General features: G+C 57.1%; 6 protein-coding genes across 6 annotated transcripts; 3 read left to right on the top strand and 3 right to left on the bottom strand.

Moving 5' to 3' along the window:
* Nucleotides 1–8: 8 nt before the first annotated feature.
* GLRG_06477 (major facilitator superfamily transporter) lies at nt 9–1,719 on the top strand (the record flags this gene model as incomplete). The annotated part of the gene is made up of 2 exons (XM_008097162.1): nt 9–312; nt 449–1,719. 2 exons carry the CDS (start codon nt 9–11, stop codon nt 1,717–1,719), a joined length of 1,575 nt encoding a protein of 524 aa, XP_008095353.1.
* Nucleotides 1,720–2,671: 952 nt separating this feature from the next.
* Nucleotides 2,672–4,666, bottom strand: GLRG_06478 (FAD binding domain-containing protein; the record flags this gene model as incomplete). The annotated part of the gene is made up of 2 exons (XM_008097163.1): nt 2,672–4,121; nt 4,362–4,666. The coding sequence occupies 2 exons, from the start codon at nt 4,664–4,666 to the stop codon at nt 2,672–2,674; spliced, it is 1,755 nt and encodes a 584-aa protein (XP_008095354.1).
* A 2,237-nt stretch (nt 4,667–6,903) lies between these two features.
* On the top strand, nt 6,904–8,503 carry GLRG_06479 (uncharacterized protein; the record flags this gene model as incomplete). The annotated part of the gene is made up of 8 exons (XM_008097164.1): nt 6,904–7,054; nt 7,132–7,157; nt 7,225–7,261; nt 7,320–7,390; nt 7,449–7,471; nt 7,550–7,709; nt 7,786–7,895; nt 7,969–8,503. 8 exons carry the CDS (start codon nt 6,904–6,906, stop codon nt 8,501–8,503), a joined length of 1,113 nt encoding a protein of 370 aa, XP_008095355.1.
* Nucleotides 8,504–9,261: 758 nt separating this feature from the next.
* On the bottom strand, nt 9,262–11,440 carry GLRG_06480 (uncharacterized protein; the record flags this gene model as incomplete). The annotated part of the gene is made up of 7 exons (XM_008097165.1): nt 9,262–9,584; nt 9,661–9,859; nt 9,990–10,002; nt 10,056–10,092; nt 10,187–10,495; nt 10,694–10,902; nt 11,013–11,440. 7 exons carry the CDS (start codon nt 11,438–11,440, stop codon nt 9,262–9,264), a joined length of 1,518 nt encoding a protein of 505 aa, XP_008095356.1.
* A 4,465-nt stretch (nt 11,441–15,905) lies between these two features.
* On the top strand, nt 15,906–20,934 carry GLRG_06481 (WSC domain-containing protein; the record flags this gene model as incomplete). The annotated part of the gene is made up of 5 exons (XM_008097166.1): nt 15,906–15,986; nt 16,099–17,445; nt 17,505–20,061; nt 20,114–20,193; nt 20,242–20,934. 5 exons carry the CDS (start codon nt 15,906–15,908, stop codon nt 20,932–20,934), a joined length of 4,758 nt encoding a protein of 1,585 aa, XP_008095357.1.
* Nucleotides 20,935–21,266: 332 nt separating this feature from the next.
* On the bottom strand, nt 21,267–23,220 carry GLRG_06482 (peptidase family M20/M25/M40; the record flags this gene model as incomplete). The annotated part of the gene is made up of 3 exons (XM_008097167.1): nt 21,267–21,421; nt 21,486–22,696; nt 22,868–23,220. The coding sequence occupies 3 exons, from the start codon at nt 23,218–23,220 to the stop codon at nt 21,267–21,269; spliced, it is 1,719 nt and encodes a 572-aa protein (XP_008095358.1).
* Between the last annotated feature and the right edge of the window lie 1,216 nt (nt 23,221–24,436).

Consider the following 24,436-nt stretch of genomic DNA (forward strand, 5'->3'; position numbering starts at 1 on the left):
CCTACCCCATGGTCGAGCACATCGGCGTCGATCCCAAAGATGCTCCCTTCGCCGCCGGTCTCTTGATCTCCGCTTACGCTGTAGCTGAGGCCATCACGTCCATAGGCTGGGGTGCCTTGTCCGACCGCATCGGCCGCAAACCCGTCGTTCTGTTTGGCCTGGTCGGCGTCTGTATCTCGAGTCTGATTTTCGGCTTGGCACAGACCTACTGGGTTGCCCTCCTCGCCCGCTTCGTCGGTGGTGCTCTCAACGGCAACGTCTCCGTCATGCAGACCATGGTCGCCGAGATGGTCAAGAACCCCGATCATGAGCGTGAGTTGTTCTCTTCTTCTTTCCTCCTATACTGCTCCTCCGCGCGCCCACGCATGCGCGAGTTGCTGGCCCTGCGTCCGTCCGTGTGAGCGAAACGGCAGCTTGCTGACATTGCACTTTCCTTGGCCCATTGTAGCCAAGGCTTACGCTGTGCAACCCTTCGTGTGGACTTTGGGCGGCATCCTTGGCTCTGCCATGGGAGGATTCCTCGCTCAGCCCGCCGAACAATACCCGACCGTCTTCTCTCAGGACGGTATTTTTGGTCGCTATCCCTATCTGCTTCCCAACCTTGTGTCCGTCGTCGCAATCCTCATGGCCGTCATCCAAGGCATTTTCTTTCTCGAAGAGACCAAGGAGGACTGGAACGAAGACGACCACGAGTACCATCACGGCCGCAACAGCGTCGCCGTTGATGACGATGACGTCACGGACGAGACCACACCCCTGCGCCGCGCCCCCATCCGCTCCTTCAACCCGCGCCGCTCCATATCCACTAGCCACTCGAGGCCGCGTTTCGCCGAGTCCAGCTTGCCTCTGCCCTTTGAGCACGATTTTGACCTGAGACGCTCGTCTTTTGGAACCGTCCACTCCATCAGGGTTGTGCCCGAGGACTTGCGACAGCACTTGCTCAATTCCCGTGCCCAGGCGACGGGCCAGAAGAAGGTCAAGACCTTCAACAAGACCGTTGTCATGCTCATCATCGCCCTCATCATCTTCTCCTACCATCAGATGGCGGCCGCCACCCTCTTGCCGACCTATCTCCAGGACGCCCGTCAACAGCCCCGGGGACACCTCGATCTGAAGGGCGGCTTGGGCAACAAGCTCCACGATGTCGGCATCTACCTGGCCATAAACGGTTTTATAGGCCTTTTCATCCAGGGTCTGATTTTCCCCATCTTTGTCGAGCGTGTCGGTGTCTGGGGCTCCTTCGTCGCCATGGCCGTCGTATATCCCACGGCGTACCTCTTCGTGCCCTTCCTGTCGGCCCTTCCCGAAGCACTGACCGAGGCCGGCATCTGGTTTTCCCTCATCCTGCAGAGCTTCTACGGCGTCATCGTAGGCCCCGTCACGCTCATCCTCATCAAGAACGCGACCCCAACCTCGCAAGCCCTCGGAAAGGTCAACGGCCTGGCAATGTCAGGTGCCTGTCTCGCCAGAACCGTCTCGCCGCCGCTCGTGGGTGTAATATACAGTTTCTTAGGCTCTGGCGCAGCCTGGTTCAGCTGCGCTCTGTTCGCCGTTGTCGGGCTCGTGCAGGTCTTCTGGGTTCCCAAGAAACACATTGACGTCGACCACGTTGAGATCGACAATGCCATCTCCAGACGCTTCTCTGTCACCTCGCAGAGGCGCGAGAGCCACCAGAGCATCGAGTCATCCCGTGGCCGACGCTCCAACGGTATTGTTTAGGTGTCTTCAACTGCATTGCAACGGCGGAACCCCTGTGTAAGCACCATCGTCTTGATGATTTTCCCAGTACCTCCCTCCTTCCATGTCTGTTCACATTGGTTATGTCTCACCTGCATTGATTGGCATTTCTTACGCGGAGCTTTGCGCAGACTCTTGGTGTATTTTGGTCACGTCTTGGAGTTGATTATACGCCGTCTACGGAGTTGATGATGTTTTTCCCCCCCCCTCAGAATGGAATGCGGGCGTTTCGCACAGATTTATATACGAGCTTTTCAAGATTTTATTTACGGATGACTGTCGCAGGAGTTAGCTACTTCAACGCATACGAATTGACTTATTATAATTCAACGATATTCTCAACTCGCTTGGAATCAGTGACACCTTGTTGGATGCCGGCGATGGACCCTACAATGGGCCATCACCCCTAGGTAGTACAAAGGATAATCTCCGGTCTCGCCACAGTCGCTTCTCTCTTTGAGGCAAATTTTGCTCAATCCCGGGCCAACGACCAAGACATGGCTCCGTTGCTTAGCCTGGTAGGTGATCCCACTAGTTCGCGCGGTGGGAGTGAAACTAGCCAGCTCACACTAGGAAGCCAGATGAACTAGCCCCCCCCCCCCGATTCGTGCAGGAGTAGTGTCCAGCCACTTTTGAACTTTCTGAGGCGCTGATCTTGCTTTGTCGCCTAGCACCCTTCTTAGTGTGTAACTGCGTGTTGCGGAGATGACAAGAGGCTTGTATGCTTGTATGCTTGTATCACATCAACGACATTGCATGTCGATTACAGTGCATAGGAGACAGAGAAGGAGCAGTGCATAGGTTTCGACTTTGACGACAGATTACATTACTATGTCAGATCCAGGATATGAGCTGACTCACTGTGAGGTTGTCTACGGTTTGCACCCAAGAATTCAGCGGCACCCGAGAGAGATGGCCTCGAGGAACCCCCTCCTCAATACACCGTACCCGGCACATCCGCCCTGCACATCCGCCCGTGGTAGTCAACGGTCCATGCATCGCTGCCGACGGCGGCAACGTTGTACAGCAGCCCGTTGGGGTCGTACTTGTTCTTGATCTTCAAAAGCTCGGGGTAGTTGACGCCGAAGAAGGTCTCCTGCCAGTCCTTCTGCTGGAAGTCGGCCTCGTTGATGTACGCGCCGGCGCCGGGGGTCGCGGCCTCGATGACGGGCTGCACGACCTCGGTCATGCGGGTCTGCTCGGCCACCATGTCGGCGAAGGGGACCTCGAAGCTCCACGGCAGTGTCAGCGAGACCTGCACGATGGAGTCGCGCCACTGCGGCAGCACGGCGTTGGCGCCGTCGCCGCCGAAGCGCGAGACGTTGAGGCCGACGCCGATGTAGGTGACGCCGAGCTCGACGAGCTGCCGCGCGGTCGGGCCGAAGGCGGGGAGGACGGAGCGCGGGAGGAGGCGGCCGCCAAAGAGCTGCGTGCCGACCTGGATGTTGCCCGAGGGCAGGGGGCCCCAGTAGTGGTTGAAGTGGTCGCGGTAGGTGCCGAACGAGGTGTAGTTGGGCTGGAGGGTGACGTTGAGCAGGGCGAGGGAGTCGACGAGGGGCGCGAGGATCTGCTCGACCTCGGCCTGGGTCTTGTTGTAGGCCGTCAGGGCCGGCGACTGGAGGAAGCCCGGGCCGAAGAAGTAGATGACCATGACGCCCGAGTCCACGATGTCCGGGAGGGCGGCGTGGAAGGCGTCAACCACGCGGAACAAGGTGGCGTTGTCGGCGACCGTGACGGCGAACTTTGCGCCGCTGACGGGGGCGTCGGGGTGCGCCCTCGCGGTGATGGAGGTGACGACGCCGTAGTTGCCGCCGCCGCCGCCGCTCAGGGCCCAGTAGAGGTCCTGGTTCTCCGTCCGCGAGGCCGTGACGAGCTCGCCGGTCGGGGTGACGACCTCGAAGGACAGGGTGTTGTCGGCCGCGAGGCCGTAGACGGTGCTCAGCGCCGAGTGGCCGCCCGACTGGACGTACCCCCCGGCGAAGCCGACGGTGGGGCACTCGCCCGTGACGACCGCCAGCCCGGCTTCGTTGGCCGCGGCGATGGCCTCGAAGCCCTGGACGCCGGCGCCGGCCTTGAGGGCCTTGCCGGCGTAGTGGCCGTCGTCCCAGTCGAGGATCTCGGTGCCCTTGATGTAGTGGGTCCAGACGGCGAGCCCGCCGGCGCCCGTCGACCTGCCATTGTAGTCGTGGCCGGTGTTGCGGATGACGAGGCGCACGTTGTTCTGGTCGGCGAACGCGAGCGTGGCCTGGACGTCGGCGGGCCCGGTGGCGTTCACGGCGTAGCTCACGTAGTTGCCCAACGTGCAGGGGACATCTTTGGGCGTGAACGGGTCGCAGCTCGCGTTGGCGAACAGCGGGGCCATGACGGAGGACGAGGAGCCCATGCTGTGCGGGTTAGGGTTAGCCACGATATCAATCTCTCTCGTGTGGACCAGATGGTGCCAATGGAGGGGAACACGCAAGCCAAGAGACGTGGCCGCGACAAGGGCGGTGCCTCATAGAGTTGCCCGGGTCCACGCGATAGCACAAAGAAACAAAACAGAAAACATGGTACGCGCAGGCCTCGAACATGAGACGAGAAAGAGTAAAACTGATGGGCGGGAGGAGAGGAGAGGGGAAACGTACTGTACTTCGGAGTAGAGCCATTCGCCCTGAAGAAGGGCGCACTCTGTCGCATTGTAAGCCGCTCCGTGACACGGGCTCCCCAGAGGGACGGTCGCGACCAGACGTCCTCCGACGGTCTCGTTGAGCCGCGCCCACGCATTGGCAGAGGGCCATCCCGCGTCCCCCGGGAGGTACTTGCACTCGCGCGTCGAGTTCCTGAACGGCATCAACGACGCCGTTGTGGATCTGCCCCGAGCCGACGCCACGGACGCGCAAACGCTCCCGCTGGCCAAGAGCAAGGCAGCGAGGGTCGAAGGTCGTCGCATCTTAATCGTTTCCTTTTCACTCGGCGACCGGGGGTGAGACGGGAGGGGAGGAAGAAAAGAAAGGAGGGGGGACGTGCTCTTCGCTTTCCCTTACAACTGGGCCGCAACGGTCTGGAACGTCGTGACGGACAAGCAGGGAAAACCTTCAAAGCCCCGAGGAAACGATGGAGGGATAAGAAGGGGGGGGGACGCAGTCTCTCGAATTTCTCACGAGGGAACGCTGGTAGTTGTACACGACTCTGCCCGACGCGGCCCCTCTCTCTCTATCTACTCCCTCAATTGGCCTTCGCGATTGGATCCTTCCCTCGAAATGCCGGTGTGAATGTGGCGACGTAAGCATGGCAAGTGGGAGCACCCCGGCGATGGAGGGAGGAGGAGAGCCGACATTTTCCAACTTTGGGTTACGCACTTCTGCGCGCTTTTGCACCGTTCAGGACATGATCTCCGCTCGGCTCGGGGAGCGGTAAGCCCAGCAACCCCGTACGCCCATGCCGCGATGCTGGTTTTCACCCTGGCCAGCTCGCGGTCTGTTTACGAACCAGGAGCAAAGGGCCGACGGTTGTCAACTAGTAGGGGAGGGGGATTAAACTTTGTCCCAAAAGTACACAAGTATTGGCAACGTCCCCCCCAAACCCCCTGCGTGTAGGGAAAAAAAAAAAAGTAGGAAAAGAAAAAGAAAAACAAAGGCGCTGACAAATGAGAAAGATGCGGACTTTGCGTTCCCCCCGTCCTGTGCGCCCATTGCAACCCTGAACCAACAATCCCAAGATCGTAAGTCGTTCGTCTGTAATGATGGGGACCGCCCGGGGGCTGGTTGAGCGGCAAGGGTACGGGCCGGGATGATCCACATAACCGGAGTCTTATCCGGATCCCCGATTCGCTCCACCGGGATGGCCGCAACCCAGCCCGACGCGGGCGCTTGACTCGTGAACCCCTGGAGAGGTGGGATCATACCGGGAAGGGGGCCCTACGAGGCCAGACACCCCCCGTCCGTCTGAATTATTTTTCGCATATCGAGGCCTCGAGGGGATCCCTGGCTGGTTGCTCATTTCGCTACGTAGTGTAGTATGCTCCCTCTCCCTCTTCCTCTCTTTGCGATGCGAGGGTAGGAGCTCGGAGGTGGTGTCCGTTGATGCGTCCGGGGCATAGCAAAGCACGGCAAGGTTTGAAATTAAGACGGAAAAGTTCTCACCGAGGGTTGGTTGACCGATTTCCGAATGTGACGTGTCAATTTCCAGGAGAGGCAGCCCCCCTCCCCGGTTTTGAACGCCGCCTCCAATAAGCTAATGAACAAGAAAGCCATGCATCTCATCATCATCACTCCCTCTCTCTCTGTTCTATTTCGTCTTGGATACGGCGCGTCCCAAGGCTCACGGACCAAGATCGTCTTCAGCAAGGGGGGATCGGGCCACCGCCGCTGCAAGGCCGGGTTTGACTGAAGTCTGTCTCATGCGTGTCATAAACGTCTAATCTTATATACCTCTCTCGCGCTTGTGCGCGCGTGTGTGTGTGTGTGTGTGTGTGCTACTGGGGGGAGAGTACATGTCTTGTTTCGGTAACTTGGGGTGCAGATCGATTGTCGTGTGTGCGCGGCAGTCCGTGTGGTCAAGTACCGTGGGAGCACGGCCTGCCATCCAGCCGCGGTTTCGTTTCTGATCCCTCTCTCCCGCCAAGTTAAGATTATGGAACACTGTTGGTAACAAAAGCAACAAGATTCCATATAATCAGAAATAGCGTTACAACAAGAAGAATGGCAATAACAATAATGGTAAACAGAAAAAAAAACAACCTTGCTAGTGGATTGTGGGAGTATCCCGGCAATGCCAAGTTCTTCAGCAAGCCACATCACATCCGCGGGGGGGGCAATCTCGACGCCTCCCTCGTGCAGTGCCGTTCGAGCAGGCAATGCAGGCAAGGGTCTGACGCACCAGCCCGCAGGGTCGCAAACGGCTCTTGATACACGCGGGCAGCAGAACGCTCGTTGGACTTGCTTGTTTCTCTCTGCCCCCGCCCCGGCAGGCAGGGTTACGGTATTGGCAGAAGTGCGTGCGGCCCTCTCGCCCTCCCTCCCGTCTACCCGCTGTTCTCGAACGTCTTGGCTTGTGGCGTTCCTTGTTTATACATGGCCTCTTCTCCCAGTCCCCTTCTGATCCGTCGAGCCACTGCACATAGGAAACGAAAAAAAAAGAAAAAAAAAGAAGAAGAGGGGGGGCATCGAATCTCCCATCACGGGCATCATGGTGGCCTGGACTTACAACACGCCAACAGACACGCCGACCAGCGGGCCGCACATTGCCGCGCTCTGCGTCATCTTCATCTCCATTGCGCTGTTGCTCGTCTGCCTCAGATTGTATGTCCGGACGACGCTGGTCAAGGCCGTTGGATATGGTACGTTAGAAGCATCGAGGGGAGGGGAGGGCTAGTCTTGCCGCACGGAGGCCAACGCTGACGAATCTATGTCCCAGATGACTGTATGATTGTTATCTCCTGGGTAGGTTCGACACGAGAATCATGGTCTTGATGGTTTCTGATACTGACTTTTCCCCCTCCTTACTCAGCTGGGAGCCTGTGGCTATGCGGTATGCACCGTGATCCGTAAGACATTTGCGACGAAACCTTCTACTCTCCGCCCCGTCCCTAACTAGAACCACAGAGACGAAATGGGGCCTTGGAATCACCAGCCTAAAGAATATGCCCGACCAGAATGTCTTTCACTTTGGCAAGGTGAGAGAAGCTTTCCGCCTCTGCTTGCAACTCATGCTGACGGTGTTTTCCTAAAAAGCTGCAATTCATAGGCGGACCATTGTGAGTTTCGATCACGGCACCAGAATTCGAGTCTCCCAAACCCGGGTTTTGCTAACAACGGCCGCCCTTCTTTTCTAGCTACGTCGTCAGCCTCTGGGGCTTCAAAATGAGCCTGCTCTGCTCCTACCTGCGCTTCTTCCCAGAAGGCCGCTACAAGATGGGCACCATCATCGTCGCGGTGACGTGTACGATGGCACACATTGCCTTCCTCCTCGTCTTCGTGTTTCTGTGCACACCGGTAAGAGAGAGAAAAGAAAATGATGCCGGGGAAGGGATGGGAAAAGTGTCTTCTGGCTGACCCCCAAAACAACCAGGTTGAAAAGCAGTATGACCCGTCGATCCCCGTCGACGTGGGACACTGCGTAAATGGCGTGGCCTTCTACTTGGCGTTCTCGTCCTTGACCATCGTCTTTGACGTCTTGATGTAAGACTCCCTCTCCCCCTTTCCAGAAAGACCCCCAAATTTGGTAGAAAACTGACAAACGGCGGCCCAACAGCATGTTCCTGCCGTTCCCCGTCATCATCACTTCCCAGATCCAGCGGCGCAAGAAGGCGGTGCTCCTCGGCCTCTTCATCCTCGGCGTCTTCGTCACCGTCATCCAGGCCATCCGGATCCAGACCATCCAGAACCTCTCCAACTACCTAGACTCGGCGCCGGCCATCCAGTGGTCCATCATAGAGACGTGCGTGGGCATCGTCATCGCGTGCGTGCCGCCCCTGGCGCCCATGGTCAAGTACTTCGCCGCCAAGAGCCGCAGCGCGAGCGGCGGCAGCAGCGGCGTCTCGCGGCCGCCCAAGACGACGACGCCGTCGCGGTACGTGCTGCAGACCTGGGGCACCAAGCGCAGCGGCATGCAACCGCTGGGCGCCGGTGTCGACCGGGTCGCATCCGTCGCGGGGAGCTCGGCGACGAAGGCCGACGACAGCACCGAGAACATACTGGACCAGGGGGGCATCACGAAGACTACAGACCTGCTGCTCACGACTCATGATACCGAGGAGACTTGGCCCGATACCAACAACAGCAGATAGAGCGTTTGAGTGGGGGGGGGGGCAGGGGTGGAACTGTGGGAAAAAAAAGGGAGTGGCCTGATACTGTGATACCAATTTCCATTATTCAGAATTGCGGAAGCGAGCGTGTTCGTTCTGGTACGGCCTTTTTTTCTTTTTCTTTTCTTCCGGATACTATTGGTCTATCCATATGCGACCATTTCTTGACGATTTAATGGCATTCCCATCGTACTAGTACAACTTCTCCTGGTTGACTGTGACTCGGATTCCTGTATGAAACGTCGGCTACCCTCTTCCGTCGTGGCTGTCCAGTTCCCAGTCGTTAGAAGAGAGCGCGTGCTACGTATGTAACACTATTAGTACAAAACCTGCCGACATCCCTGAACCCCCCCCCCCCCTCTCTGGTTGCAACTCTACCACCCCTGCTCCCTCAAACAACCTTCCTTTGTGGCGATAGAATTTTCAACTGCCCTGAACCCTGCCTTTCGACCGAGCCTCTCGTGACGTCGGTAGATTTGATGTGCTCGGAACCACACATCGTCACCGACAGACCGCGACTGAACGAAAAGAAGCTGGCCCATGGCAAAGTTTTTCAACCATCAAGTGATTGTTTGATCAAATGTCACATAGACCATGAGGCACACATGTTGCGAGGAGACATCGCTCATGATTTCCAGAAGCCAATATTGTCCTTGACCAGCCTTTCCCAATTGCACCTTGCGCTTCAGCCTTTACAAAGCTCGTTCGGGCATGTCTTCGTAGACCCACTATAAAATCCTTCAAGCGCCCGGAGAGGTACTCCGCATCGCGCCGCCACCCGGACCGTCCCCGAGGTTATTCGGCCTGTCTGGTCTGACGACCACAAAGCCCACTTCCGGGCGCGGCCTTGAGCAAGGGACCCGGAAACCTTGCTCGGAGGCGTCCGCCTGCCCAGTGACCTTGACCCAAAATCCCGATGAGGAGCGGAAGGATGGGCGAGGAGCAGGCGGCCGGGGCAGCTCTTCCGAAGCCCTCCCCGTAGGCCGCGGGCGGGGGGCGCCGTAATAAAGATCTGCCTCCCGGAAGGAATAGTCGTTCCATCGCGCGCCGAGCGGCTCACTGTCTACACCGGTAGGCGAGGCTTGCGACGTGGTGCCGACTTCCTCCCAGATTGACTCGGACAAGGGGGTCGGACTCACGAGCGGTGGAGAGAGTGGCATAGAATGCATATCTGTGATGGAATTGGAAGTCGAGACCGTCCTGGAGGAACTGTAAATGGAAGAGCCTAGGCTGCGTGGATGGTCCCCAGATGAGAGGGATGCGCTCGACCGTGGTAACCGAAAGTAGCGACTTGAAGCGGTCGAATGGCTCAGGCGCATAGTGCTGGGGCTGCCTGGCCTATATGTCGGCCGCAAGGAGACTGCGTTGGGCTCTTCAACATCATATGGTGCTGGATATGATGTGGCGAGCTCGTTGGCAGTATGCATGGACAGATTTGATGGCGACACATCACGCCGACGTAACTCACGAAGCCCGTAAGCCTACCAGAGTGAAAATGTTAGACCGGAAGATGACCGCAGAAAATAAGACCTACATCGGGCTTTGGCGCTGTCCACCAGGTTTTGACGATGCTGGCAAGATCACAAGCTGCGGGGACGAGAAACCCAAGCACAAGCATGCCGGCATGAATAGTTAAGAGCAAGTATCCAATGGCACTCTAGATACTAGTGGTGGCAAATCCAGGCAGAAAAGCCATCAGGAATACCAAACTGCAGAGCCTGATGGTAGCTGCGATGCTTCCAACCGAGAATGTTGAGTACGCCTGGAACCCGGCGATGCTGGCAAGCAAAATCAGCTCGCAAGCCCCAAGAACAGCCAGTTGTGCTACGCCGGAAATCTGCAACCCGCCAACGACAGCGCCCCGAACAAAAGTGAGAGCGAAGATGATGAAAATGAACCTCTCGTCTTGTCGCTGGAAGTCTTCGGAAGGAGGCAGCTGCCTGTATCGTTTGGTGCTGTCGAAGAGGAGGGCGCCTAGATTGCGTGTTGGGATTTGCCGAATGAGCCAGACAAAGGCAGCCACCATGGCGACGATGGGCGTGGCGGCCAGGCTTGTGTGATAAAGAGGTAGTCACGAGGCTTGATCAAGCTGGTAAAAGGACAAAGCCACCAGAGGAAACATGAAGTACGACAGTATGACACGCAAGGTACGGTTACAGGCCTGCCGTATACCGTGGCTCGATTGCGACGGCCAGTTGTCTGAGCTGCGGTTGCTGCTCACAAACCAGGAGACCCTGAGAACCAAGGCAATGCTTGCTGCAACCATGAACACAAGAATGGCCATGTTGAGCCAGGTGTCCATCGACATGGGGACGCCGGCAATCTGGGCCATCAACTCCAAACCATAGGTGCCGTTCAGCACGTAGATTCCATCTTCCACACTTTGCTACACTTGCCCGTGGGTGATTGGGCCGTTAATAAAAAGTGACCACCAGCTGAGATGACTGACAACTGGTTTGATAGAAGCCGGGGTACCGCAGGTTGAGCCCACCAGTCAAACAAAAAAAAAATGAACTCAAGGTACTGAAGACAGTCCCCAACATTCAGGAGGACTGTCCGAACTGGGCGCGGTTCATCATTATCGAAATTGATCGGGGTGCTGGAGACGGAGCGTGCGATGCCGACGAGAAGCACGAAGATGAAGAGAGCCCAAGCCGAGTAAGTGATGGCTGAGGAGATGGTCGGACTGAGAGCCGGTGTGATGTTGGCCTGTTGGCAGCTGATCTCTTTTGAATCTTTCCCCTCCAGGTGGAAAGTGATGTGAAAGGTCGACAACGGGGACAAAGGGCCAATATCGTTGGCAATGGACACGTAGAGACCGACGGGATGTGCCAGGGGCGAGACCCAGTTCTTGGAAAAGGCTGGCTCGTTGCATGTCGCATTCGTTGTGGTGCGGTATGCTGAAGACCGCCCGAGCATTTTGACTTGGATTGTCGCGGCGGGCACCATAGCAGAAAGCCTTTGGCATTCGGCCTCTTCCATTCACCGCCCAGCCCGCAGGGTAAGAAAATTCTCGCGGCCGTCATTGACGACACCAAAGTCGCGGAAATGCTCCCTGGGACGAAGACATCGGGCTGGGTTGCCGGGCCGCCGCAGTCCTGCCATTGCACGTAGGCTCCCGAGACAGAGGTGGCTGCGAGCCATACCAACGCAAGGCGTGCGAACATTCCTCGTCTCCGTCAAGGCCTCGTCGTCTCGCTTCGGATGGATGAAAAGGTCGAGTCGTCTGGTGCTGGCTAGGCGGGTGTTCATCGATCGTCCTTCTGCCGTGGTTCGAGAGATGACGGAGGAAAGAAAGATGGAGCCGCCCCGGCAGATGTAGGTAGGCGATCGAAGAGGATAATGAAATGGCCCAATTCCTTTTTACCACCTTCCGTGGTAGATCCTCGACGTTGCATTACCGTGGCTAAGCTAGCTATCAGCCTGCTCGTACCGTATAAAAAGGGGGTTTCCACTCAATAGCGAGGAGCACTAGGTAGCTCAAAAATCCACAGCATCGCGGATCGAAGCGACCCATCGCTGAGTGGTACGGACAAGGAGCGCAGCACCTACATAATAAACCGCCTACCTGGTCGTAGGTTACAGCATGGAAGAAAACATAGTAAAGGGGCCGCGGTGGATGTGTCGAACAGCGAGGTGAAAATGCTGTGGTGGGCCGGGACAAAGGTTGGCGATGGTAGCCACATGATCTTGGCAACGACTTCTGGCACTTACGGCAATGATGGACGAGGCAACAAGTGAAATCGTCGGAAGCACGCGCCACAGGCCGGGTGAAGCTCTTGGCAGGCTGCGTGCTAACCCAACTTTTGGTAGAAACATGGCAGCGCCTTCTCAGAGACAAAGCCTGTCGAGAATACGGTTGATGGCGGAAGCCGTTTTTCAAATGGCGCTTGTAAGCCACCGCATTGCCATGCGGTTTTAACGTGTGATACATGCCGGTGCCGCAAAGGGAGACGACACGCCGTTTCGCCAAAAAGCGGAGATGAAGCAGGCACAGCACCTAGACAACTATCAGGGTAGTTGCGGTCAGTTTGCCTTGACTCTCATCACATCGTGTACCAGCAATGCAGGAGACATAATTCGTAAAGCTGTTACTTAAGCCGGCGCTGCAGGCCGGCCTGTCGTCAACGCATCAATGTGTAAGCTGTTTGGCAGGTAGCTCGAAACGACGAAGGAGGAAAGGCCTGTCTATAATTCCCCTGACACGTATAGGAAGGGTGGGCCGAGCCGACACCCGTGGTGGAGGAAAAATGGGCCCAAGTCTATTGAGATGCAAGGTGCCCATGTTTCGTCTTTCGGCAGTCGGCATCCATGGTCCTTTGAGCCATCGAACTCGAGGAATCGGGACCGGCCAGATAAATGTCAGGACCTGTATGTGTCGTTCGAAGGCGATAAGACTTTGAGAATAGCAAATATTCGGGGCCATGACGCGTATATTTGCAGTCTATTCGCCGCCTCGCCGGATACAAGCGGTGGATCTTTCAGCAGACAGCGGAAGGTATCCAGACCAAAGTTTGTAGTGAGTACGGATAGATGAGCCCCACCGCCGCCGTACCGCCAGTCTCAGGGGTGGGTTCAAAGGTCGAACGGGACCGGGAACTCCGGCCATTGAGTGGTTTGCCAACTTGTCGACACGTAAAGTTGACATGTCAATCGGCAGAAATTAATAAAGAGGGGAAGGGCAAACAATAGTGCGATGCGAGGTGGTAAAGGGCTTGACCCCGAGCCGCGGTACCGGTTGAGGCCAGCTCGTGCTAGCAGGTGGCACGAGTCTTGTTCGCTAGAAAAGAAAGAAGATGCGCTGAAAGGCTAGTTCGACATGAGATGAAGGGCGGGACGAGAGTCGGCAAGGTGTGTTGTTTGTTTACCCCTGCGCAAAAGGCGTTCGGGAGCAATCGAAAGTGCGGCAAAGAGTGAGCACAGGGCGCGGTAGGGGCGGGCTGGCGGGCCGCAGCGTCGTACGAGCGGCGCGCATCACGATGTCGCTATGGGCCAAAGTGAGTCCAATGTTTGGGTTTCATCAGAGCCTGGGCCATGTTTGTTCGTACGTTGTGTGTGTGTGTGTGTGTGTGTTTGTATGTGTGTGTGGTTGATGGAACACGGCGCGTTGAGAAGTGGCGGGTGAAGATGTCGAGTTCAGCTGGGCTTGAAGGCAAACAAACAAAACCAGATGGAGAAATGTCGGTGGTGGTTGCTGTTTGACCGAGTTGAAAGGCAAACAGAGACATGACGGTGGGGAGAAGACAAGGCCGAAGAGGAGCAAGAGCGATAAAAAAATCAAAACAAAAACAAAATAAGAATAACGAGTCGAGTCAGCCTTGTCATAATTCAGGAAGGAACGATGGATGAGAGGGAACTAACTGCAGCCTGCAGATGAGGTCGGAATGGGATATGCGTGGCCAGTAACACAGCATGGATGGCTCTTGCTTTGAAGGAAGGGTTCGAACCACCCATTTGGGACGGAAGGGCCAACGGGGAGGTGCGCCACGGCCTCCAGATGGAAGGACCGGACGGTGATTACCTTCCAGATTTTCCATTGGGACGAACTTCGGCCATGTCCACGCCAAACAGAAGTTGCTCACCTGCGGCTGCAGCCTCAAATAGTCGGTCTCATGTAGGTGTCATTCATTCCGACAGCCGCCCTTGCAGGACACAGCTTCGCAGTGTGCACATGCATGGGTATCCGTACATGGAGTTTACTCAATAAAGCTGCAATTGCCTCTTGAAGGCTATGTACCTACCCACACCACCTACCTACATAAACTAGTATGTAGGTAGGCTGGAACCTTGCTCACTTTTTGTGTGCTGCTGGCAGGCGCGATGTGCAGCAAAGGGCAGGTACACACGTACCTAGGTACCGTAGGTGCATGCTCCTCCCTCGACCAAGGTGCGAAAGGCGCTTGACATATCGGGCTAAGCGAGAAAGCCACCCAATCTCTTCCCCAAGCTTCCTTCCCTGTCCGGACCTGCATCATGCATCATCAGCCTGAGCTCTTCCTTCCCTTCCATCCATAGCTCGGAGTTTGCTCCACCACTACGCGTCTGTGTGTCTTGTTACAAGCCAACGACGTTTACTTGCTTCTTCTCCATGCCGGTCTTCAACCCAGATGTACCTTCGAAGATCCCATTCTGCCGATAGTGGAACACGTACGGATACGCCGACCAACACCAAACGTCCTCCCCGCCCAATCTACTCGTGGCCACTAGTCACCCGCGTGTCGGACGTATTGCTAGACAGGCACGATGGAACCGAATCAACCACAATTCAAACATCCCTCCACGAGAATCCCATTTCACTTCAGCATCGGCGCCAGCAACACACGTACGCACACATACGAGAGCGCTCCAGTCGGCCGTGACAGCAGAATAGTCCGCAACGCCAACGCCAATAGCACCACTACACGAGCTTCTTTTTACCCGCCGGACGAGGCGCCGGCGATGTGGCTGCTATTGACTGTCCGATCTGATCTGATCGAACCCGACCTCGACTAGGGTCCCGTTTTGCCATGACCGCCGCAGAAACAGACCGCGTTGCCATGTCTTTCACTGTTTGTCCATGTGCCGCCATCCGAACATCCCTGCCTTCTCGCATGGCCTCTCCCACGAGTCTCGGCTTCTTTGGATGCGCCGAGACTCTCCTCGTGGCTCTCACTCATGGCAGACATCGCCCTCGGTGGCTCATGGGTGTGAGCAGTCACCGCGCCTAGCCCCAGCTCGCTCCCTTGGACACTATCCGTGTCTCGATTCTTGCTTCTTTTTCTCGATCCAGTCTTCACGCATCATGTTCCCCGCTCGGAGCGTGCGCTTGCTCAATGTGCTGTTTGGACACTCCTTTGAACCTCACCCCTCTCCAAGTTTCCTTGCTTGCCCAACTGTGCTTTTCCCGCTTGCCCTGAAATGTCTCTGGCGCCTTCAATATCTCGCCCTAATCAAACCCGGCCTGGGCGCGTCTGCACCATCCCTACGGAACTGGACCTCGCGATCCCCAATTCAGCCCGCTCGAGGCATGTGTGTGTGTGCCCACTGACCCATGCAGTAGTCACCCATGCAGCAGCAGTCGGGAGCTCTGCGTCGCCGTCTTGCTTCCTTGCCCTCGTGGCCGATCTAGTCACTGCACCATGTCTTCTCTCAGCAACGCCCTTGACAACACGATACGGCAACGGCCTTGTTGCTCCGCGTCTGATGACTGTTTGCCGCGCTCTGCTTTCGATCTGTAATTCTGGTACTCATTGCGTTTTGTTTATTATCTGACTCTGTCCCCCGGACCTTGAATATGCTGCCAACAGGTGCTCCGCCCTATCCGCTCTTTCAAGGCATCTTTGGGCCTTCGCTTCCCGAAGCAGACATTCACTTGTTTACTACTTTTGTCTTTCGATAATACGCCATGAGATTGTCTCTTGCAGCACTGGCTTCACTGCCAGTGCTTGTTGCCTCGTTAGCCTCGACCGATTCCTACCGTGACGCTGTAAGTTCTACAGTCCTCAGTCTTTTACCGGCTCGCATCTCGGCACTGGTCGAGACCTTCGCGTGCCACTTCCCTAAACGCTTGTTAACCATCGAATCATTGCCCATGATAGGATCTGCCTCAATCAGGCTACCTTCCAAACCACAACTTGGACCCCAACGTCGCAGGCTCTTCGAGCTTCAAGAACTTATGGACGTTTATGTCCCCTGTTGCCAGAGAACAATGGCTGGCCAAGCCCCTCGTATATACGCCCAATGGCCAATCCGAGCTCGTCATCACAGCTTCTGAGATGAACATCGTCCGTGTTTTTGACAGCAAGACGGGCAACGTATTGAACACCAGGACGCTTCAGCCTCCTTTCAGTGCCGCCGACAGCAACTGCGGCGACATTCCCGACTGGATTGGTGTCACTGGTACTCCCATCATCGACCCCAACACCGACATCATGTACCTATTCTCCAAAGGCTACAAGGACGGGACCACTTCCGGCACCGCCAATGGAGTCTACAAGATGTACGCTATTCGGATTCCCAGCCTCGAAGACGTTGCCGGCTTTCCGGTTCTCATCGATGGCATGAATGCCGACAATGATCCCGCCCGCTACTTTGTCGGTGGCGTGGCCCTGCAGCGGCCGTCCTTGACCGAGCTCAACGGGCATATCGTTGCGGCGTTTGGATCCCACTGCGGTCGTTGGAACTACACCGGCTACCTTATCTCGGTCAGCAAGACCCCGGGCGTCGGTCCAGTCAGTATGTGGGCAACCGAAGCCGCGCCGGGCGCCCCCAATCCTCAACCGCTCGACTTGGCCACCGAAACAGGTGGTAAAGCAGGCATCTGGCAGAGCGGCATGGGATTGCCTACCATCGGCAACAACATCTTCTTCGTCACTGGCAACGGCCAAGGACACGCCAATGGCAACGTGCCTGCGAGTGGCAGGCTTCCCATGTCGACACTAGACGAGTGTATTGTGAGGATGGAGCTATCCGCCGCTGGCAAGCTCTCCTTGATCGACTATTTCCAACCCTACGACTACATCGGCCTCGATGCCGGCGATCGCGACGTTGGTTCCTCCGGATTGGCCGTTTTGGACCCTTCCGTCTTCAAGGGCGCCGGAGTCAACCGAATCGGTGTGACTGCGGGAAAGAAGGGCCGTACTTATGTGGTGAATGCCGACAACCTTGGCGGTTTTCGACAAGCTCCAGATGGCGGGGACGGCGTGCTGCAGACCATCGAGCTTGGAAATTCTGTCTATGGTGGATTTGGTAGCTACCCAGCCGAAGGTGGTTACATTTATGCATCCTCCATCGGTGGCAGTCTCGTTGCATACAAGCTTGGGTTCGACTCCAAGGGCGCGCCCCAGTTCAGTCTTGCAGGAAAGTCAGCGTGGGTCTCTGCCGGTCGAGTCGGTGTCGGCCAGATCACTGTCACATCTGACAATGGAAGACTAGGCACCGGAATTGTAAGAATGATCTTCCTACCCTATAGGCGCGATGAGGCGGATTCACTAATGATTACTAGGTTTGGGTCACTGATGTCAACACCGGTCTCATGGCCTTCCGAGCCGTTCCCCAGGATGGTGTCATGGTTCCTCTCACTCTCCCATCGTCCCAGGGAACGAACAAGTACCAGCGTCCTGTCTTCGGAGACGGCCGCGTCTTCTTCCACGCCAACAACAACAAGCTCGTATGCTTTGGAGCTCCCGTCAACTCTGCTGTGAACTGCACCAGCCCGGTTGAGTTTGGCTCCCTCGAGATGGGATCTACCGCCAGCGCCAAAGTCAGCTGTAAAGCCAACGTTGCACTCACAAAAGTCAATGGCTGTTCCGTCTCAGACCCCTCGTGGACGTGTTCCAACTCAACTCTACCACAGGGCGCTGTGGCCGCGGGCACTTCCTTTTCGCTGGATGTGACGTGGGACCTCTCCAACCCAGCCGCCAAAGTTGTGCCTGGCTTCTTCACCAGCGCGTTGACTCTGTCGATTAGCGCATCGGCAGATTACGCCTCAACCACCGTAGTGTCACTTCAAGGAACTGCTGTCAAGCAAGGCCCTTTCCTCAGTGCGACCCCTTCCGATATCACCTTTGGAAGGCTTGTGCTCCGAGACGCTCCTGATGGTTTGACTGCCACAGCTCTGTTGCAAAACGCGGGCAACGGCACTCTGACCTTTACTGGCTTTGCTTGGCAAAACGATGCCGGCACTTACACCAATATCACTGGCGATGGCGGTTTGGGCTCCGGCTTTTCATCGTCCAACTTCCCCGCTGCCGGCTCCTCCCTTGGATCTGGCCAAAGCTTGTCTGTCCCGCTTCGATTCTTCCAGCAGGCTTCTGGGTCGTACACGACAAAGATAGCCATCTGGTCCAATGGTGGTACGGCTGTTCTCACGCTGAGCGGCTCCGTCAACGACCCGCCCGCTGTGACATTTGAGTTGGCAGACGGTCTTGGCAACTGGAACGCACTCTCGGACTACAAGGTCACGTTTGGAAATGTTCTTGCCGGCGCCTTGGTCGATAAACAGATCCGTGTTTGCAACAAGGGCGGTGCACCTCTAACGATAACCATCTCTAAGCCACCTGCGTCGCCTCAGTTGTTTGCTCTTAACCCTAACCACGAGCTCACTGAAGGGACACAAGTTCCGCCGGGCACATGTTCGGTAGGCAGTGTTGGCGTACACGCAGCCCCTGTCCAGCCGAACCACCCGTCCCAGCCTGTTAGCGCTCTGTGGACTATCAGCACCGATGGCAACGACCCTGTATCGGGCCAAGCTTCCGGTTTACACAACATCCTTTTTGAGGGTACCGTTGTTACCAAGCAAGTTGGACCTCTTCTCACGAACGGGACTGCGCGCTATCAGTGGGTGGGATGTTTCAAAGACACTACCAATCTCGGCCGTAACCTGGCGAACTCAGTCAACAACGCCGCCCAGCAGAGGACGAACACTCTCCAGCAGTGCCAGGGACTTTGCCTCGACAGAGGCTTCATTCTGTCTGGCGTCCAATACCATCAGGAATGCTGGTGTGGAGGAAACATTAAGAACCCCTCCACCTATACGCAGGAGTCTCTCAACCTGTGCACTTTTGATTGCACGGGCGATGATACCCAAGCTTGCGGCGGCGACAACGGACATATGAGCCTGTACGCCGACATTACCTCTTTCGATATCCAAGGCTTCTATGGGTCGCTCAATGCCCCTAGCTCAAGCTCATCGGTGCGGGTGGCGACGACCTCTAGCACCATGGCAGCATCTTCCAGTAGGGTGATTCCAGCCACCTCATCAAGCGCGTTCTCTTCGGCTAGCAGCAGCACAGCGTCATACAGCTCTGTGGCATCCAGCGTTCTCTCGTCAGCCACATCAACTTCGCTGTCCTCCAGCAGCAGTGTTTTCTCTTCGAGCGGCTTCGCCAGCTCTTCGGTTTTATCCAGCAGCGGCGGCGGCGGCGGCGACGGTGGCAGCATCACTACCACAAGCACCATCGCTTCGTACACCTCCACTTCCACAACTGCTTCGTCGAGCCCGACGTCGACGATGGTTATGTCCCCCCTGAACCCCCGCATGCCCGAAGTCGTCAATGGACAGTGGCGATACGCCGGTTGCTATAAAGACCTTGTCAACAGCACACGCCTTTTGAACGAAGCTTTCTTGGCTGCCGATGACATGAGCTTGGACAAGTGCGCTGCATTCTGCGGTGCGGGCGCATTCAATGGCGGCGCCTTCAACTATTTTGGTGTCGAGTACAGCCGCGAGTGCTACTGCGGCTGGGATGTCAAAGCAGCGGAGACGAAAACCTCGGAGCAGGAATGCTCCGCATCATGCGCAGGCTCCCCCGTTGGTTTGTGCGGAGCAGGATACAGGCTTTCAGTCTACAGAAACACGGTCCCCAACCAGATCCCGAGTGCTCCTCAGCATGTGCCGCAAGCAAACGACTACAAGTTCCTGGGCTGCCAGTCAGAGGGCGTCAACGGCCGCGCGTTGACCGGAAAGTTTACCGCCGCAGACACAATGGCTGTCGAAGATTGCGCTTCCTTCTGTTCCATCGACGGATGGAAACTCATGGGTGTGGAGTACGGCCGTGAATGTGAGTACGTTATGCCTATTATCCTCACTTGTTTACTGACACAAGCCTTCAGGTTTCTGCGGCAACTCGACCAACGCCGGATCTGTGCCCGCTCCGCTCGCGGAGTGCAATATGCTCTGCATGGGAAACAAGGTAAATCTTCCAATGTCTACGGCACGGCTCGAGCTAATACGTGTCTAGTTCCAATACTGTGGTGCGGGTAGCCGTCTTGACCTCTACCAACTCTCCCCGCTTGCCTCTAGCGCGTCTTCAAGTATCGTGGTGTTTACGAGCTCTGCGGTTTCGAGTTCACCCTCTATCCTCAGCTCGTCAATCCCTGCATCTGACGGTGCTGTCTTGTCTACCGCGTCGTCGACCGGTAGGGTACCTACCGTTCCAGCATCAACGACGGCCAGCAGTTTGAGCGGCACGGCACCAAGCACAACAATAGGGCCCGTGGCTACAGCCACCAATGGCTACTACTACGTCGGCTGCTTCCAGGATACCAACACGGGCCATGCGCTTCCCGGGTTGTTCGCAAACAACAGCGTCACCCCCGAGCTCTGCATCGACTATGCCAATTCAAAGTTTAGCAACTCGCCGACCTCGACAACGAAGATGCCATATGTCTTCCTCGAGTACTACCACGAGTGCTACGGAGGTGCCACTTTCGACTTCAAGGGCGCTGCTGTCACCTCGCTGGTTGGAAACAAGGCTTGCAAGAACTACTGTTACGGCAGCGTCAGCACATTCACCACAAGTGGCAAGGTCACTACCACCACTGGCACGGCCAACTATTGCGGCGGGGCCCGGATGTTCGACCTGTACGCGTTGTCAACCCCCGTCGCTTTCCCAACAACGGGTGGTCCTCTGGTCACTAGGACAGTGAACTGAGGCGGTTCCGGCATGTTTCATTATCATTTGCATAATCATGCCTGTTGACGAGGCTGTAAATATCTCAACATGTTGATTTGTTTTTTTTAGTACATACATACCCCCGGGCATTCCCAAAGAGTGGATGCCCAGAGTCATTCGCATATTTAGACTTCATTTCAAACGAATACTATTCTGCTCATAACATGTCCGTCTTTGGTCATTTACGCCTCGCACGAGAATCGTTATCCTTGATTTGATTTTTGAAAGAGTTACTGCTTTGGAGCGCGTGACTGACGCGCTGCAACAGATGGTGTGCATACATGGTTCGCGGAAGAAGCTGGCATACTGCGCTAAATGTCTGCAGAGTCGAAGTTGCGGATCAGATCGTAGTAGAAGCTCAAGATCTCCATGTGTGCGCTGATCTTGATCCTCTCGTCGATGGTGTGGGCGTTGAGGGTCGCGCCGTTTCGGATGGGCACGAAGCGGTAGACGTTGCGCGTAAGGCCTATTCGCGGTCAGCTCCCTCACGCTCGCTTCTAGCTGGCACGCGCAAATCGTGTCTGACTTACTCAGGTAGTGTCTCGTGTCGGTGTTTCCGGTCATAAGCTCGCCGACAGGCACGACCCTGCCGCCGTCGAACGCGAAGGTGGACTGCAGCGTCCCGGAGAAGAGGTCCCAGACGGGACCCTTGGTCGGAGATATGGGGGCGGGCTGCGTCGCCTGGGTGCGGCTCAGATACAGCGTGCCGTTGTAGTCGACGTCGTACAGGGGCTTCACCGCGTCGTCCAGCTCCTTGACGGACCCGAGTTTCGTGGCGTGCCGCTTCGCGTACTCTTGGTAGTCCTCGTCTCCCTCGAAGGCCTTGACGGCGATGCCGTACTTCTTGGCGATGGCGCTGACGTAGCCGACGACATTGTGCTGGATCTCGAGGATGCTGTTCTGAGGCGCGACGCGGTAGTTTACGCCGACGCGGATCTTCTCGGGCATGGCGTTGATCTTTTGGCCGGCCTGGAAATAGTCGACGCTCTGCGAGGTCTGCAGGCGGTAGTGCGTCGGGCGGTCGATGGCCACGAGCTCGGCGGCCAGGGCGTCGAGGTCGCCCTCCTCGAGCAGCTCGGTGATGCGCGGCTGGGCGTCGGGCGAGTAGCGAGCCTGGCAGACCATGTGCTCGTACAGCGGCGAGCCGGTGGTGAGCTTGGGGGAGTAGGGGTGGGCCTCGAGGGCGACGACCATCTCGGAGGCGATACCGATGCCGGTGTTGGGGAAGGGGACGGAGGAGTGGCCGCCAATGACGTGCAGGTCGAGCCAGACGTCGACGTGGCCCTTCTCCATGACGGCGGGGAGGGCGTAGAGGGTGCCGTCGTCGAGCTGCTGCAGGCCCATGCCGCCCTCGTCGAGGACGAGGACCATGCTGTCGTTGCCCCAGGTCTGCTCGAGGTGGGTGGCGATGTGGCCGGCGCCGCGTCTGCCGGAGCACTCCTCGTCGAAGCCGGAGGCGAGGATGACGGTGCGGGTGGGGGACCAGCCGCCGGAGAGCAGGGTCTCGAGGGCGGAGAGGAGGGCGGTGAAGGAGTTCTTGTCGTCCGAGACGCCGCGGCCCCACATCCACTCGCCGTCGAAGTGGGCGGAGAAGGGCGGGTAGGTCCAGGTGGCGGCGTCGGCGACGGGGACGACGTCCTGGTGGGCGGCGAGGAGGAGGGGCTTCAGGGAGGGGTCGGAGCCGCGCAGGGTGTAGACGAGGCCGAAGGTGTTTACCTTGACGAGCTCGGCGCGGTCATGGCTGAGCGGCGGGTTTTTTTTTTTTGTCAGAGGCTTTTTTCCTTCTCCTTTTTCTCCTTCACTATTTCTTTCTTCTTTTTTCCCCCTCCCCCGTCGGAGTGATGGGTTGCTGTACCTGAGCGGGGAGGGAGAGAGAGAGGGAGAGAAAGAGAGGGAGAAAGGGAGGACTTACAAGACGGGGTACGTCTTCTTCAGGACATGGTGCAGGTCGTAAAAGACGTCCCAGCGTTTGTCGGTGTCGAAGTCGCCGAGGTCGTCGTAGCAGATTGACGGCACGCGGACGATGGCGGCGTGGCGCTCGACCTGTTTCCGGATGGCCTCGGGGGAGGAGAAGAGGTCCTTGGCGGAGGGGAGGCCGTCGGAGGGGCTCACGACTGGCGGGAGGTCACACTTGAAGTCGGATGTGGTGTCGGCACCGACGTCGGCGGCGGCGGCGAAGGGAACCTGCTCCTCTGGGTAGTAGGGGGAGTTGGCGGACGCGAGGGCGGTCGACGAGAGGAAGGCGAGGAGGGTTTGGGAGCGCATCTTGGGCAGGTTGGCTGAGGCCTCGGCTGGTTGGGGAGGGGGGCGGGGGACGACGGCTTGTGAAATTTGAGGTTTTTCGATGGGCGTTGCTTCGCGAAGCTATTCGGACTACACCTTTGACCTCTGTTTTCCCGCAGGTAGGTCGGGCACGACGGAACGGTCACCGGAGAGATCGGGGGAGGGGAGGGTTTTGCACAGCAGTATCGAGGAAGACGTCATTCTTGTAAGGATGCGAAGCGCGCCCAGCATCACACGAACACTGGTCCCGGCATTGCGTGATAGCTATCGGGTCTACAGATGCAGCAAAGGTGGTATCAGCCCGCGCTGATTGTCCAATTGGGGGGGGACGATTGGGTGCGAGTCGTGGAGGAGAAGCTTCCCCCAGCCGGCCGAGATAGGAGGAGGTATGGTGACATGTCTATCTGCAAAGGAGCACGCTGTGGGTAGCAGTGCGTCGATAACGGCCGTGTGAAACCGTTCTTCGTCCCTTCCCCCCCAGGCTTTGCCCGAAGGCAGGCCGCATTTCGGAGTCGGAAGGGGAGGGGGATGGGCCCTGCTTGGTAATGGGGAGCCCGGTGCCGATACGGAGTTGCGGGTGAGAGGTCGCAGCGCATGCTCGTAATGGGAGAAGAGGGAGGGGGGGGGGGGGGGATTGATGTGACGGGATCGTCGGACAGACGCCGCGGGCAACGTGTTGTGCGCCTTCCTTATCGGAGCGTGGAGGCTGGGACGGGGGACGTGATTGGGCGGTGTTGGGGAGGTGGCGGGGGGAGATGAGGCATGTCGGGGATCATCCGGTGGGCGAGGGAGACGGTGGCCGTCGGCAATCTTTGGTGGTTGGGTTGAGGTGCAGAGAGAGAGAGAGAGAGAGAGAGAGAGAGAGAGAGAGAGAGAGAGAGAGAGAGAGAGAGAGAGAGAGAGAGAGACTCACCTGTGGGGCAATCATTCCTCTCGAGCCCGCTTACGGACACCCAGCTGGACTTGCTAGAGAGCAGGGCGTCAAGATTACCAGAAACTCTATAGAAAGGCCGTCGCCCCCGGGATGCACGACCATCAATGCAAACTGTATATCGTAAACGGCTTCTACTATAAACGTTCTGCGTAGAAGCGCGGATCCAACTACTCTGAAGGGAGGGGGCTCGCTGAATAAATAGTGCCGGTCAATGGCATACCCAACATCAAACGTTTCCCAGCACTTGAGGCATGAAGTCTTGAC

This window comes from Colletotrichum graminicola (genome assembly GCF_000149035.1).
Source record: "Colletotrichum graminicola M1.001 genomic scaffold supercont1.24, whole genome shotgun sequence".
In the NCBI taxonomy this organism is placed as follows: domain Eukaryota; kingdom Fungi; phylum Ascomycota; class Sordariomycetes; order Glomerellales; family Glomerellaceae; genus Colletotrichum; species Colletotrichum graminicola.